The sequence below is a fragment of the Capsicum annuum genome, chromosome 6, assembly GCF_002878395.1.
Source record: "Capsicum annuum cultivar UCD-10X-F1 chromosome 6, UCD10Xv1.1, whole genome shotgun sequence".
Taxonomy (NCBI): domain Eukaryota; kingdom Viridiplantae; phylum Streptophyta; class Magnoliopsida; order Solanales; family Solanaceae; genus Capsicum; species Capsicum annuum.
In genome coordinates this window covers 70028864-70045415 of record NC_061116.1, presented here as the reverse complement: position 1 = coordinate 70045415, position 16552 = coordinate 70028864, and the positions used below count along the sequence as shown (strand labels likewise).

The 16552-nt window shown below is 33.3% G+C and overlaps 1 protein-coding gene and 1 pseudogene across 1 annotated transcript; one reads left to right on the top strand and one right to left on the bottom strand.

Moving 5' to 3' along the window:
- Positions 1-8194: 8194 nt before the first annotated feature.
- LOC107852787 (amino acid transporter AVT6C) lies at positions 8195-11602 on the top strand. The gene is made up of 5 exons (XM_016697831.2): positions 8195-9061; positions 9428-9568; positions 10369-10572; positions 10661-11132; positions 11224-11602. Exons 1-5 carry the CDS (start codon positions 8686-8688, stop codon positions 11348-11350), a joined length of 1320 nt encoding a protein of 439 aa, XP_016553317.1. The 5' UTR covers positions 8195-8685; the 3' UTR covers positions 11351-11602.
- A 306-nt stretch (positions 11603-11908) lies between these two features.
- LOC107852779 lies at positions 11909-13088 on the bottom strand (annotated as a pseudogene).
- Positions 13089-16552: the final 3464 nt, after the last annotated feature.

Below are 16552 nucleotides of genomic sequence, written 5' to 3'. Positions count from 1 at the left end.
TAGGGTATTATTATTACCCAAAAGAAATCAAAATACACTTTTTTTCTCTCAAATCCCTTAAAGCAAAAACAAGGCTAGGGTTTCTCAAGCTTGATCATCTAGGGCTCATGGGTTGATTTTCCTCTATAATTCCTAATACTTCCAGGCATGTACCTCTCCCCTTAAACATGTTTTACTTAAATCATATGTTTAAATTGTTATTCATGTGGATTTGAGTACGGATTTTGAATTGGGTTGAGGGTTTTTGAAGGATTGTTGCTTGATTTGAATCCCCATGGTTTTAATGCAAGCGTTCGTTCTTTATTTATGTATTTTAAACCCCGTTGGGGGCATAGTATGGTGGATGGAATGGGGGTTGAGGTATTTCCCTAAATTGATGGTTCTGGTTTTGAAAATTGTGTTCCCTCAACCTACTTGCATAATTAGATTTAAAATATGGTTAATCACATGATTTGACTTATTTCCCTATTCTATTGCTTTGCGTAAATGGTTAAATAGATAAAAAAGGTTTTGAAGGCCTTATTGTCCATATGTTGATTTTAAACTGTATTTAATAAATAAAGGGGGTCGTGGCATTCCCCTAACTTGATTTAAAGAACAAAGGGGGTCGTGGCATTCTCCCAACTTGATTTAATGAACAAGAGGGGGCATGGCATTCCCCCAAGTTGATGGAATTGGTATGGCATAACTATAAGCTTGCAAGTGTAATGGTATGACGATACCTATGGTAGATGACTTTAATGGATAATTCCTTGGTTAAGTGGATGGGTTATGTGAAACTTGTTAATTGGCCTTAAAGGGGGGTTTTGTAGCTCATCGTGGAAAGTGGAGGTACCAGAGAGACCAATACTGAAAACCACATTTGCCGGTGTGGGGCCTTTATTACCCTGTGCAAGTTTCACATCTATATATATATATATATATATACATACATACACATACATATATTGGATTGGTTTAGGTTGAGGCACTCCTTGGCTCATCCTTAGATTTTCGTGGTTCGTGCAGTTAACATACACTAGGACCCTTTCAGCAGGGGAAGCTAAACCTATATAGCTCGTGGGTGCCCTTAGGATGGTTAGAGCTTCAAAGCCCAGGTTAATGGTTTTAAATCTCATGCTAAACCTTGTTCTCTATCCCAGTATCTTATATAGATATGTATGTATGTATCTATGTGAACATGTACATTGAGTTTCGAATGGATTTTAAATTGGAATTATTTTATCCTTATCTAGAGTTACAAGATAGCGCTCACCCCCTAACCTTCTCCAAACGTTGTATCCCCACGCAATGCAGGGAACGGAGACACTTCTGCTTTCCTTGCGTAGTGATAGGTGGTTTATGGATAGCTCGTGAGTCTTCTTTGAAGTAGTAAGCTTCCATTCCACGAAAGACCCTCATTTCATGGTTTTGTTTCATGTTTTGGACTATTTATTTTGAACTCATTTTGGCTATGGTTGGGGGCATGTCCCGACTTAGGTTACTCTTGATTATTAGAGGCTTTGTGGATTACTGTGGATTGGGATGGATGTTAAAGTTCTTAGATTTCTTTTTTATCTAGTTACTTAACTATCTTGTTATATGTTCAAAATTCATCTACTGCTAGTTGTATTGTATTCTGTTTGGCTAGGCAAAGGGAGTGGTCTTTGGTCCTCGGCGGACTTGGGATACCCTTCACAACTAGGCCCTAGTTTGGGTTGTGACAATTGCTTTATAGAGAACCAACATACTCAATTTAGTGCTCTCATCTATGTAGTTCATGCCAGGAATGAATTAACGCAGAAAGAGTAGTTATGTCATCATCTGCAGGGGCTGGGAACTCATGCCATCAGGCCATGGATTTTGATTAGTGACTTTAACAATATGTTATCTACTGAGGACAGAATTGGGCAACCAATTACTTAGGTTGAGGTATGATAACGCTCAACTCACTCCCATGTTTGAGGAGTGGGGTAGTCGTTGTCAGTAACCCAACCCAAGTTAGGGTCGAATCCTCAAGGAGCGAATTACAAATTTCAAGTCCTATGGGTGCTCTAATTACTAAAAGGTTACCCGAAATGCTAACATAAACAACAGGTAAAATAAAATGGGGGAATGGTTTTGAAATTATTTGTAACAATCTTTGGTTGACAACTCACTAGATAGCACTTTTGATTTAGAAACAAGTTTGGATGAAATCTTGGGATTATGTCTACCAAAAAGTAAGAGCATGTGGGTTGATATGGTTTAACATGAAACTTAGCTTTTAACTAAAGGATAGGCTAGGTCGAAGATCATTATGGTTAATCTTTCAATAAAACCACAACAATTTCATCCATTGGTTCTTTCGAGAACCTAACAAGTGTGCAATTCGTTACCACCTAAAACACCAATCAGGCATCCCTATTTATAGGATGATTTTGACATGATTTACACTCCAATTATACTTATTTCTAAGATTGAAAAAGGTAGCAAACCATAGACTTAATTGTCCACCATTACCTTGTCCTACTATAATTCTCTTCAAGGATGTTATGGGTTACCTCATGGTCACTTTCATCCCTCTTTCAAGGATGATGAAGGGTTTCTAGAGTTTGAGATTTTCACCCATCAAACTCATTTGGAAATTTGGGATTTTCACCCACAAATTCCAACTCATAAATTCAAGCAATGGTGGAATCTATACTCAACAACTAATAATCATGCAAACACATCAACACCCATACACAATTACACTTTAGTTTAACATAATCTCAAGACTAATTTACTTAGCTACTCATGAAGAAAGGAAAGAAAGATATACCATAAGGATTATCCAAAGTATTCATTCTTCACAAACTACTAAGAAATCAAGCCTCCACAATTAGTTACACATGCTTCAAATTCAAAAAAAATTATGAGGTAAGTAATACCCAAAGAAGAAAGGGTTTTTGCCTACATAAGGTTTGGATTGGTCTATCCAATTTTACAAAACTGCCCTGGATCATATTCCCACTGAACCATGATCGCACAGGTTCGACTACGACCGCGACTATGCTTCGTGATCGCACTATGATGACCATCTTGACTGACTCCAATAGTAGACTGAGGACCGCGATCGTGGTAACTGAGGCTGGGCTGCTCCAGGTCTCCAGATGCACTCCTTTTGCTTCTATTTGATCCTTTTTTAGCCCCAATCCACATCTTTTCACCTTCACAACTATATACCTGCAAAATGTGGATATTAGTGCATTTAAATCATGATGATGCCTCATTTTTTATACAAGACATGGTAGTGTTAACACACGTATGGTGTAAATGAGTGATAAAATCACCACTCATCAAGGTACAGCAATTCTAGGATCTACTTGTCAAATTACAACTTACCCCTTTATGGACAAAGGGAAGATTTTTCAAATGGAGGAGCTAACGACCTGTGAGTAGAAGAGTTTACAGCATAATAGACTAGGCTTTAGGGAATCTACATTGACTACAACAGTATAATAATGTAGAAGTTGATGTTCTTATCCCTGGTGTTTCTGACCACTCCCCACTAGCGATACAATACTGGAAGCAGACTAGCCTACACCCCAACCTTAAATGATATACTACTATTATAGAGCATGAGAGATTTAAAGAGATGGTTGTCGGAGCTTGGGGAAAACAGAGGGACGAGAATGCTTTGATAAACTTCTGGTAGAAATTAAAAGTAGTAAAGCTAGTGTTGAAATAACTGAACAATTATATGGCTAATTATAGCCAACAACTCACTTAGGCTCGATAGAAGCTTAAACATGTGCAGGCCCAAATTGTTCATAACCCTTTTTGTCAGACTTTGTTTGACCAGGAGAAATAACTAAGTATAGAAATTGAAAAGTGGATCACAATAGAGTAAAAAGTGTTCAGACAGAAATCAAGGGCATGCTGGATTAAAAGTGGTGATGCTAACACCAAATACATTCATGCCCAGATGAAAATTAGAGAATCTACGAACATAGTTGCATTAATATATACATAATCAAGAGCCAAACTACTAGAACTAGTTGTTATTGAAGAAAAATTTGTATCATTCTTATCAATCTTATGGAGAGTTACAGTGATGCTATGCCGCCTAGTCCAAATACTGAAGTCATACAAAGATGTACATGTCTGACCAGAATACAACAGTTGGCTCTAATTCAGGAGGTCACTACTAAGGAAATTGACCGTACTATTAAATATATGCCCTTAGAAAAAAAACTTGGAGTGGATGGCTTTCCAGTGAAGTTCGGATATTTAAAGAAGATTTATATGTTGCTATACAAGATTTCTTTGTCACTGGTTTAATGAACCAAGCATGGAACTGCACGGCTATTACTCTTGTACCTAAGAATGCTTAACCAACTCATGTAAAGGATTTTAGACCAATAGCCTGTTGTTCTATACTCTATAAGATTGTGGCAAAAATACTTACTAGTAGACTTAAGAGAGTGATACATGATATGGTAGAGTGCTCTCAATCAGCACTTATCGAGGGTAGGAGCATCACTGATAACATACTATTCAGTCATGAGTTGTTTAAGGGCTACACAAGGAAGGTTATGTCTCCTAGATATGTACTTAAGGTGGACCTTAGGAAGGTATATGACACTCTTGACTGGCACTTCCTACAAGCTATGCTGGTAGACCTTGGCTTTCTTCAGAGATTTGTAAAGTGGATTATGGCTTATGTAACAATAGTCCCTTACTCACTTGTGATAAATGGGGGGCTGACTAAGCCATTGAGAGGCAAAAGAAGCATAAGACAGGGGGATCCAATGTCCCCCTATATTTTTGTTTTAGCTAGCAATACCTGCAAAGGGATATGAATCACCTAGCTTCCAATTTAAACTTCAACTGTCATACAAAATACATGAAATTCAAAGTGATCCGCATGTGCTATGCTTGTTTTACAGGGTTGATATTGAGTCTATTATATTATTGCAGAAAAAATTTCATAAATTCTCTACTGCTTCTGGACTTCAGGGAAACTTAGACAAGAGCTCATTTTATATAATTGGTGTTTCCCAGGTAGTGAAGGTAGAAATCCTATAGTTTCTTGGTTATACAAAAGGCACATTCTTGGTTATACAAAAGGCACATTCTTTTTTAAATACTTAGGGGTTTCCCTCTCTATTAGGCAACTAAACATTAACTAGTGTTTGCTCCTAGTTGAAAAAGTCACTGCAAGAATTGCTTGTTGGTCTGCAAGAATGTTATCATATGCTGGAACAGTACAGTTTATTAAGGTTGTACTCTTTGGAATGTAGACATATTGGGCACAAGTCTTTGTGTTTCCTAAGAAGATTATGAAGATGATTGAGGCTCTGTGTAGATTTTTTTTGTGGATGTGTTGGCCAGGTAGAAAAGGCCTTAGTATCTTGGGAAATGACATGCTGCCCAAGAGTTCCTGGTGGATTAAATGTTATCAACTTAAAGTTGTAGAACAAGGTAGCAATCATGAAACAACTATGGACTGTCTCTCTTAAGAAGGATACATTATGGATTAAGTGGGTACAGTACTACTACATCAAACAACAAGACTTATCAGATATGGAACTACCTAAAATTGAAGCTTGGGTAGTTAGGAAAATCTTGGGATGTAGAGACAATGTAATGCAAGTGAGCTCACTTCTAGGATCAGTCACACAACAGTTGGCTAAGTGTCGGGAAGGAGAAAGGTACCAAATCAAAAAGATGTACTATTACTTCCACCTCAGCTACCTAGAGCTCCATGAAAGATTTTTGTATTGCAATCACAGGTGCATCCAAAACATTGCTTCAACTTGTGGCTGGGAGACTTGTAATTGTGGAGAGATTACAAAAAATTGCTATACATATGCCAATGAAATGTGCCTTCTGTATCGATAAATTAGAGAGCTTCTCATATCTATATTTTAAATGTACCCATACCAAGAGGCTATTGAATAGATTATTAAGTTAGATGGGATACATCAGACCTATATGTACATGGAATACAGAAGTTCAATGGGTGAACCAACTAGCTAAACAGAAAAGTGGTAAAGCATCAATCACTTGTTTTAGCTATGATAGTCTATTGTATTTGGCGTGAAAGGAATTCTATAAGATTTCAAGGGGGTTGATTCCTGGTAGGCAGTCTACAGAGAAATTGTAATGCACATGCATATACGTGGAAGAGGGGTGATCAAGTGGCAACCAAGACTACAAAGACTAAATTGTTTTACTTACCCTCTGTTTGGATGGTGTTTCCCATGGAATGGTATGGTATAGTTTTTAAGAGAACCATGTTTGTTATGGTTGTTTCTTAAAATGTATGGTATGATATGGTTTAATTTCATGGTTTGGTAACCATGAAAACCCCCATTTTATGTAACCACCGATTTGGTGGTATCCCATGGTTTGCTTATTTTTTTTCAATTATACCCTTACTTAATATTATATAATCTTATTTTATCCTTCACCTTATATTATTTAACTCTACATCCTACTCCGACCCTCAATCCCGCCAACCTCCCCTAGCGACCCGACCCCCCTCCCCCACCAAACCCCCACCCACTTTTTTTAATTTTTTCTTAAAAAATATTTCAAAAACTTATTCGTACCCGACCCTCATTCCCAAATCACCCACCACCACCTACTAGCCCCTCTCTCCCACCAATTTATTTTTTATTTTTAAAACTTTTAAGAAAATTTACTTACACCATGTCACCCCCTACCAGCTCCCCCCCTCCTGCCCCCCCTCCCCACACACAAAAAAGAATGATCTATTTTTTTCAAAAAAAAGTTAGAACTTTTTCTTACCCCTACCCATACTCCACTATCCCCACCCCCAAAAATTTCTTTAAAAAAAATTAATTTTTTAATCCCACCACCGTTTATCATATAGGTTTTTATTATTTTGTGTTAAATATATACAAATGCGATTAGAAATTTTTTTTCTACTTGTGTTACGAACACAAGAAAATAAGTAAGAAATAATTTATTTTCTTGAAAAATATTTTTTTTGGGATCCCATATCTAATTTATTTTCTTGAAAAATATTTTTTTTTTTGGATCCCATATCGAACACACACGTAGCATACACTAAAAATGCATTCAAACTTTGCACTTTTCGTCGGTGTCACATCTCAAAATATCAAAAAACTAAAATTTGTTACTATAAAAAATAAATCCAATTATATTTATTTGATTTACTATTTTATTGACTTTATTAGAATTTACATGAATTTAACAACTTAATATATCTACACGGCATAATTATGATAAATTAGTAGGAAGAAAATAATTTTATTAACAATTATTGATAAATTTAATATTTATAATAATTAAGGGTATTTTAGTAAATTTACCAGTTACAATACAGTACAATACTATCAAATCAATCAGTAAAATTGTTATTAAACAACAATAAACAATACAATCTATTTAAATATTATATTGTACTATACTATACTATACTGTAATATATTATATCATATCATACAATATTGTACATTATGAAATTATGACAAACCACCACCCAAACAAAGTGTTAGCAAAGTCTCACTAGTAGGTTTGTGATTAGAGCTGGAATTGACCGATCTAAGATGGTAAATAGCTCTTTGGTTGCTTAGAGAGGCAAGGGTGAGCCTATACCTGGCTTTGTAAATACTTACTTTTTTTATTAATAAAATCTGATTTAATCCCAAAAAAAAAATGTATTTTTCTTTAGAAACTTTTGTACTGGTGATGCAAGATTTGATATTTTGATTAGCTTCCGCATTTGAAGTTTTTAAATGTGAGAGTTGGATTATGAGACGTAGTTTTCCACTTATACTTGTTATTTGCTGATTGAAGTGTTGGCTTACCTATTAAGGATTAAGGTAGATGTCATCATGATCTTAAATTTGAAATCATAATATATAAATTAAGATAGAAGGAGTAATAGATTTGAAGTGAAGTGCCAAGTAGCTTAAATAAAAATTAAAGCTAGCTGATAAGTATGATCTAATGTATTAGCCGTGAACTGGTAATTCAAGAAAAAAAAGTGCAAACTATGTTAAACAAAAGTATACACTGCCAAATAGCTTAGATAAAAGATTTAAAGCTAGAAGATACGTACGGAAACTAAAATCTGCTCCTTCGTCAGGTCAAAAATAGGCCACCTAACCTAGTATTGGATAATTCACGAAGAAAATTGCCAATGACCTGTGCCAATGAAAATAAATTTTACATAAATCATGTATTTTAGTATTCTACTTTTTTATTATTCTACACCACAGCAAGTTCCAGAGATGTCTTTTGATTCCAAGAGGTGCAAAAGCTAAAAAGAGAACCACATAAGCATATAAAATTCAATTCTTATATAATTCATGAATCGAATGGATAGCATATACAAGTCATATGACCGACGTCACATCATATGATCAATCCTGTTGTTTGTTGATTATTGGCCTAGACCCACTTTAAAAGGCTGCCATAATCTTGGAGGCCTCCAGACCATCAAATTCCATTTAACCACAACTAGTATAAGTTAGTAGTATTAGTGAGGCCATGTGTCCCTTGTTTCCTTGTAACATTTGAATACCTCCCCGAGCCGGCCATAGATTAGCTTAATTACTAGTTAAATTCCATTGATATTGTTTTTTTGTTTTAAGAGAAAATCATCGTAAGTCCGGAATTGAAGTTTCTCGTGGGATTTAGCTGTTTTCCCGATTGCATATTCAGTCAGCCACAATTGTCTCCGGGATGGATCCGTCCAAGACGAGTACTAGTGCGGACGTCCCACTGCTTTCGCGACAAAATGCTCCTACTAGGGGGAACCAGTGGGTGATATGGAGAGCAGTCTTCAATGTGTCAACCACCATTATTGGTGCAGGAATTATGTCAATCCCAGCAACTCTAAAGGTCTTAGGTGTTATTCCCGCATTCTTGTTGATTGTGCTGGTTGCTTTATTAGTGGACATAACGGTAAATTTCATGTTAAGGGACACCTATGCCGGCCAGTCGACGACGTACGCCGGATTGATGAAAGAGAACTTTGGAAAGATTGGTTCTTTGGCAGTACAAATTTGTGTAATGATCAGCACTCTTGGGTGCTTAATCATGTACCTCATTATTATTGGTATGCTTAATCCTTCAGTTTCTTGCTAATAATGCTTCTCATTTGCAATGTCCAGACTTCAGAACAAAGTCATAGTAGTTGGTTTTCCTTTTGATTATCAAGGAAGCAAAGTCTAATTGGGAAGTAAAAGAAAAAGGAAATGTATCTGTTCTCTTATTTCCAGCTGAAAAGAAAGAAACGAAGTAGAAGTAGCAACTGTAATTTAGTACAAACTCGAGTCAACGAAATCTTGTTTGTGGTCACCATATTGATTCGACAACATTATTTCCCGACTTATGATATAATTATCTTATGTATGGCAACTGTAGATTTCTTTGAAAGCTGAATAGTGGTTGATTCTACTAGTCCTAATATTTCTATGATCAGGAGACGTGTTTTCTGGAAAAGGAGAACACCTTGGTGTCCTTCAAGAATGGTTTGGGATTCATTGGTGGAATTCTCGTTATCTATCGATCCTACTCACTGTCTTGTTTGTTGTGCTTCCACTGGTCCTATACAGGCGTGTAGGTCAGTTCATCTGTCCTCTGTTCTTATATCACTAGTATATTTCTTGGGGTAACTTCATTTGTGTTTAAACAAGTTAAAATGCTCACTAAGGGGTCATTTGGTAGAGTGTATTGAAAAGTTAATGCATGCATTAATTTAATGTGTACTATTAGTACATTGTTTGATGTATATTTTTTCACCTTATATAACTAATGCTTGCATTAGCTAATGTCATAATGCAATGGATGCAATCAGTGGCGGAGCCAGACTTTTGGTTAAGGGTATTTATATTTTCCCTTAGGCAAAGAACTGTTAAAAAAACAAAGAAAATAAAGCACTGCTGCACCTACCAAGATTCAAACTCGGGTTGTTGATGCGGAAATGCACACTCTTGATCACTAGACTATGCTTCTCTAGCTTGTCAAAGATGTGCAACATGTATATAACTATAAATATCTATATTTAACCTATATACTCAAAAAAAATTCCGACGAAGGGTGTTTATCTGACCACCCTTCGTTAGCTGTGACTCCGCCACCAAATGCAATGCATGCATTAATATGATTAAAGACACTATTATTCCTCACAATATTATCCACATCATTTCCAACATATATATATGGAGTGTATTTTTGCGAAAAAAAAATAAATAGAAATTATGTAATTCATGTTATTTTTAATTCATCAAACCAAATACTACATAAAAGATAATACATGCATAGCTAATGCAAGCATTATTAATACACCATATTTTGTATTTTTCTTATACACTCTACCAAACGACCCCTTATAGTTCGTGCTTATATGGCTTGCGATTGCAGAATCATTATGGCTCAGTTCAGCAGTAGCAATTATACTAGCAGTTGTATTTGTTGGTATATGTTCTGTAATGGCAGTCATTGCAATAGCAAAAGGGCAAATAGTAAGGCCAAGAATGCTACCGGAATTGAATAGTACGACTTCCTTCTTTGATCTCTTCACTGCCATCCCAGTCATCGTAACAGCTTTTGCATTTCACTTCAATGGTAAAAGCTACATCCATTAGATACTTGATCATTTTGTAGTCTTAATGTTAAATTTATTGACACGTGCAACATAAAAACTTGAATGTAGTCCATCCTATTGGAATTGAGCTGGGGATACCGGGAGCTATGACCAGTGCTGTCAAAATTTCACTAGTAATTTGTTCAATCATCTATTTCTCTATTGGCATTTTTGGCTATCTTCTCTTTGGAGATTCAATCCATGCAGATATACTTGTAAATTTTGATACATCGTCCTCAGGCACTGTAGCAATCAGCCCTGTTCTAAATGATATTGTTCGTCTGAGCTATGCGCTTCACCTAATGCTGGTATTTCCTCTGTTAAATTTCTCCCTGAGAGCCAACATTGACGAACTCATATTCCCTAAGAAGGAAATACTGGCAACTGACACCAAAAGATTCATATTTCTTACATTGATCTTGTTAGCCTTCTCATATATAGTAGCCATTGCTATACCATCCGTATGGTACATTTACCAGTTCATGGGATCAACTTCAAATGTTTGCCTGGCCTTCATATTCCCAGGTGCAATTGCTCTAAGGTCTGTGTCTTTCTTCCCCTCAACCGTTTACTAAACTGAATGATTTTCTTTCTTCTGTTTTATGCTGAACATCTGATTTCCTGTCGGGCAGAGATGTCCATGGTTTATCTTCCAGAAAAGACAAGATCATTGCAGTAGTAATGATTGTTCTAGCTGTTGTGACGAGCGTTATTACTATTGCTGCCAACATCTACAATATGATTGGATGCAGTTCATAAACTTCTATCATCTCACATTTGACCATTTGGATAGAGTATCTTAGGAGCTCAGTTGGTTGGTTACCTTTCACCTCGTTGACGAGGATTCGGTACCTCATCTTATAATCTCCTCCCCATTTCCCCTTACCCTATCCCAATTCAATAAAATATAATTTAAAAAACAAAACAAGGACTTTTGGATTCAGTATTGCAACTTTTTTTGTTGTTGATGAGTTTCCTAGCATTGTTATGCAATATAGCTAGTTTCCATAATATCCTTATGAATCATATAAACGACATTACACCTTCCCAACAACATATACGGCTTTGTCAAAGAATGTATCGTACATTACTAAACGCTCTGGGAGTGATCACTGATATACAATAATACAAGAGATATCATCAAGAAGAAACAACTGGATATACTTCTTGTTCAACCAAATTAAGTAGAAAAAAGCTGATCTTTATATTTATAGACATCCTTATAAAAGGCAAATTCCTGTCTGTCCATGTTCATAGATGTGGGTGGGTTTTGACATACTTGTACATTAAGAGATTGGGAGGGGCATAAAAACCTGCCTATTTGCAGAGTGTATTGAAATAAAACTCCCATGATTCCCTGTATATTTCATTATATATCATCAATATTGAGACAATAAACGCATAATCCACGCCAGGATGAACTCTTCAAAATTTTCTCCTCCTTTGAAGAAGCTTCCAAGTTTGAATCTCTCTTTTACCTGCATAATTGAAGCAAAAACAAGTTTTTTTTAATTACTATTATTTATTTAAATACACTTTGAAAGACTCTCAAACAGCGATTTGAAGTTTAATATTTACTGAAGTACCTCAGGAATTAAAGTATCCCCTTTGTAAACTTTGAAAGACTGATTGGTGAAAGATCCCTTAACAAGGAAATCACAGATCTCTCCATTGATATTGCTAACCAAGAACACATCGAGTTGCATTTTCATTTGAAATGTGCTTGATCTTTTAACTGTGTAGAGAAGATCATTTCCGTCTGGAACTCTCGGCACTATAAACATTCCATGTATTATGCCATGAAAGTCTCTGCAGTAAAATATGCACGAACCACTTCACTCTAAGGGGCCGTTTCGTTTGCGGGACTAAAGTCAATAATCCCGGGATAAAATAATAATCCCGAGATAAAAATATAACTCACTCATTTGGTTGTAAATATTTGGGATAAATTATCCCGGAACTAATAATTAGTCCCGGGATAACTTATCCACCCAAATGGTGCGATAACAATCCCAAGACTATTTTTCTTTGGTATTAAATTATATAATGACTAAAATACCCTCAAAATTTATGATTTCATTTCACACATCTATATATACTAGTTTAATCCGCATGTGTAACGATTTATTATTTAAAATTAAATAATTTTATCTATTACGGACATTTTTAATAAAGTGTAAAAGTTCAAATCAGTTTTTAAAATTCTTTTACATTTTAATATAATATTATAAAATAAACATATGCATATATATATTTTATCATCAGAAGTTTCAAGTGGTTGACGAATCATCACTTTTGCGTATACCATATAGCTCCGCTTTTCCTTATTGCCACAGGCTAAGAGGTTCACATCAATTTGAATCATATTTGCGTTATGATTATTTCATATATATAGATATAGATGAATGTCTACTATCATCTACAAAATTATTTATTACATTCTTATTTAAAACCAATGACCTTCTTCTTTTCCTTGTACATTAAACCGGATACCCATCTTGCTAGATGATAGTAGGATATAAACTAACTTGGTCTTAAAATAACTAATTCTAACTGTTCTTCAAAAAGAAAATGTAGACATTCATTATAACATCAAATTACTTACTTATAAAGGGCAATAAGCAGGCACCTCTTCGACATGCCTACTTGTGTTGCCTGCTTCAGCTGTTTCAATCGTTATTTTATTATATCGCCCCTAATTAATCACCATAATTCAACAACAACAAAAACAACCACCCCAATGTATTCCCAAATAGTGAGGTCTAGGGAGGGTAAGTTGTACGCAGTTCATACCACTACTTCCGAAGAAGTAGCAAGGCTGTTTCCGATAGACCCTCGGCTCAAGATAAGATAAGTCATAAAAAACGTACACAAATCATGGAACAATATGGCAAGACATAAATACGCCACCTGTAAGGAGTAGTAAACAAAGAATAGTAAGCAATCGTAATGCAGCATAACAAGAATACTGCACCGGCATAATCACCATAATTCATTTAAGTATAAAATAATTAATAATATTTAATAAAATAATAAATTGAATATAAAATGATAAATTAATTATTGACGTTTTATTTCTACTTTATGTCTTATATGAGACCTATTTAAATTTTTTCACAAGTATTTTTTTATAGTAATTTCATTATATCACTGTTATAGGTCATTTAAGACATATTTGTTTCGTTGTTTCAATCGTGATTTTATCATATCACTCGTAATTAATTTTGAAAAAAAGAAAAAATAGAAATAAAATAATAAATTAACTCTTGATGTTTTGTACTACCTTCTTCAACTGCTTTAATCATAATTTTACTATATCAACTCTAATTAATTATTATAAGTCATTTAAGTATTAACAAATTAATAATATTTAACAAAAAGATAAAATAAATATAAAATGATAAATTAACACTCGATGTTTTAAATTAATTAGATGTCTTATATGAGACCTATTCAATTTTTTTTCACATGTATTTTTTATAATAATTTTGTTTTATCACTTCTAATTAGTTGTTATAAGTTATTTAAGACATGTTTGCTTCATTGTTTCAATCGTGATTTGATTATATCACCCTAATTAATTTTTATGCTCATCTAAGCATTAAAAAATTAATAATATTTTATTGAAAAACAAAATACACACAAAATGATATCGAAATTATATTACTGTCACAGAAATTACGATGGGACAGAGGAAGACATAACTTATTGAAAAATTATGCTAAAAGCATTATAAATCACATATTTAACAGCTTAAAAATATAAAATATATAAAATATTAGATTGACTCTCGAACTTATATCAGTGTCACTTAAATTGGATTAGAAGAAAAAGTATTATAAATCACAATAATTAAAAATTTAAATTATTTTAATGATTGATTATCCAAATTATATATGTGTCACATAAATTAAGACAAAAAAATAATATATATTGGCACGGATATATTTGTAAGAGTGTAAATGTACTTCTTTTTTTTCGAAATGTAATATTTTTTATAACAAAATAAATCAATTCTACTGTAGTTTTACATAAGTAGTAAGCAAATTTTGTTTCTCCAAAAATAGTGGGAGTTTTCTAATAAGAAAAAAAATTATTTTATCAAGTTATTGGTACTACCAAAACCCAAAAGCTTTTTTTCCGATTGTAATAATTTTTTATAACAAAATAAATCAATCCTATTGTAGGTTTACATAAGTAGTAAGCAATTTTTGTTTTTCCAAAAATAGTGGGAGTTTTCTAAGAAGAAAAAAAAATTATGTTACCAAGTTATTGGTACTACTAAAACCAAAAAGCTACGGCCAGCTTTTATGATAGTTTTGTTGTTTCAATCTACGGTTAACTTTTATGAAAGTTATTTTAGTATTTTTTAAATTAATAGAAAAAGTATTCATTGTCATTAATTTTGATGATCTTTAATAAGAAAAGGTTTTCATCATAAATATATTTAATTAATTTTAACTCTTAAATTAGAAAAAAATAGTGAAATTCTGATGACTTCTAATAAGGAAAGGTTTTACCATAAATATATTTAATTAATTTTCAACTCTTAAATATTAGAAAAAATAGAGAAAAGACAATTTTGTCTAAAGTAAAGACTTTTAATGAAGGGCAAAAAGCTCAAACAATATTTTTAAGACCCTTCACACTTTTAATATATTATAGATATAGATTATATATATAGATATACTAGTATTTTAATTATAAATTTTAATAAAAGTTAAATACTTGATAATTTTGACATAAATTTTATATTTACATTAAACACTTATTAGTAATATATAATAATTTATCAAAAAATTAATTCAAAAATTCAAAAAAGGAGTTGCCTTCCAAATTCTTAGATTATCACTTTATATACATTACTTTTCTTTTTTTTTTTTATAAAATATAATTTTGTATAACGAGATATAAGGGTGGGCATATTTTAGTTTAAACCGAAAAATCGAAAAACCAAACCAAAATTTAATTGGTTTCGATTTTTCAATTTTTCGGATCAAATTTGGTTTATAATTTTAAAATTTTAGTTTTTCGGTTTTAAGAAAAAATTGGTTAAATCAAAAAACTGAAATTTTATAAATAAATAAATAATATATATAATTAATTCTGCAGATTCGCATGTTACACCTAAAGGTGTAGAAAAGATAAAAATCAACTCCAAAACTAATATAGTTCAAGATTTTGATAATGAAAATCCTACCCCATCAGAAATGGATTTTGACATCAATTCTATTTAACTATGATGACACAACTTATTGATTTTAGTCCTGGTTCTCAGGCAAGAAAATATATTCAGAAAGAATTTTTTTCTGAAAAATGAAAAACCTTTAGGACATGGTTTTTTGAAACCTATAATCCTGATGAATTACGAAATATTTCAGAAGAATTCTGTGAAATATGTGTCGTACATAATAAAATTAATTTTTTTGTACCATGGTTCATGTCTGCATATTTGTCGTCATATGTCAAAATAATAGAAAGATCTTATCAAAATTCTGATGGTACGATTACTCAGGCACTTTATCCTCCTCAGTCTTTCTTTATATTACCTAATAATACTGGCATGACTTTTTCTGCTTTCCAAAAGTTTGTCAGTGAAGATGTTGGAAAAATTACTGTTTCTGAAATAAATAACCTTATCGCTCAAAATAATTATTTGAGTCTTTATGTTAAGGTTTTAGGAGAGCATATTTCCTCTCTTGATAAAAGACTTGACGAATTAATTGAGTTAGTTAACAAACTTAGCACCCAGATGAATTCCTCTAACATTCCTTCTACTTCCAAAACCACTGACGAAGAAGGATATATTTTATCTTAACCTTGTATTCAAAGATCTCCTGAAATAGAAGGATTTAAAAAAGTTTCTCAATTAGACCAATTAGAAAAACTCTTAGACAAAAAATTCTCTCGTTTAAACATTCAACCTCTTAATATTTCTGATGATTTTGTACAAAATCTCGA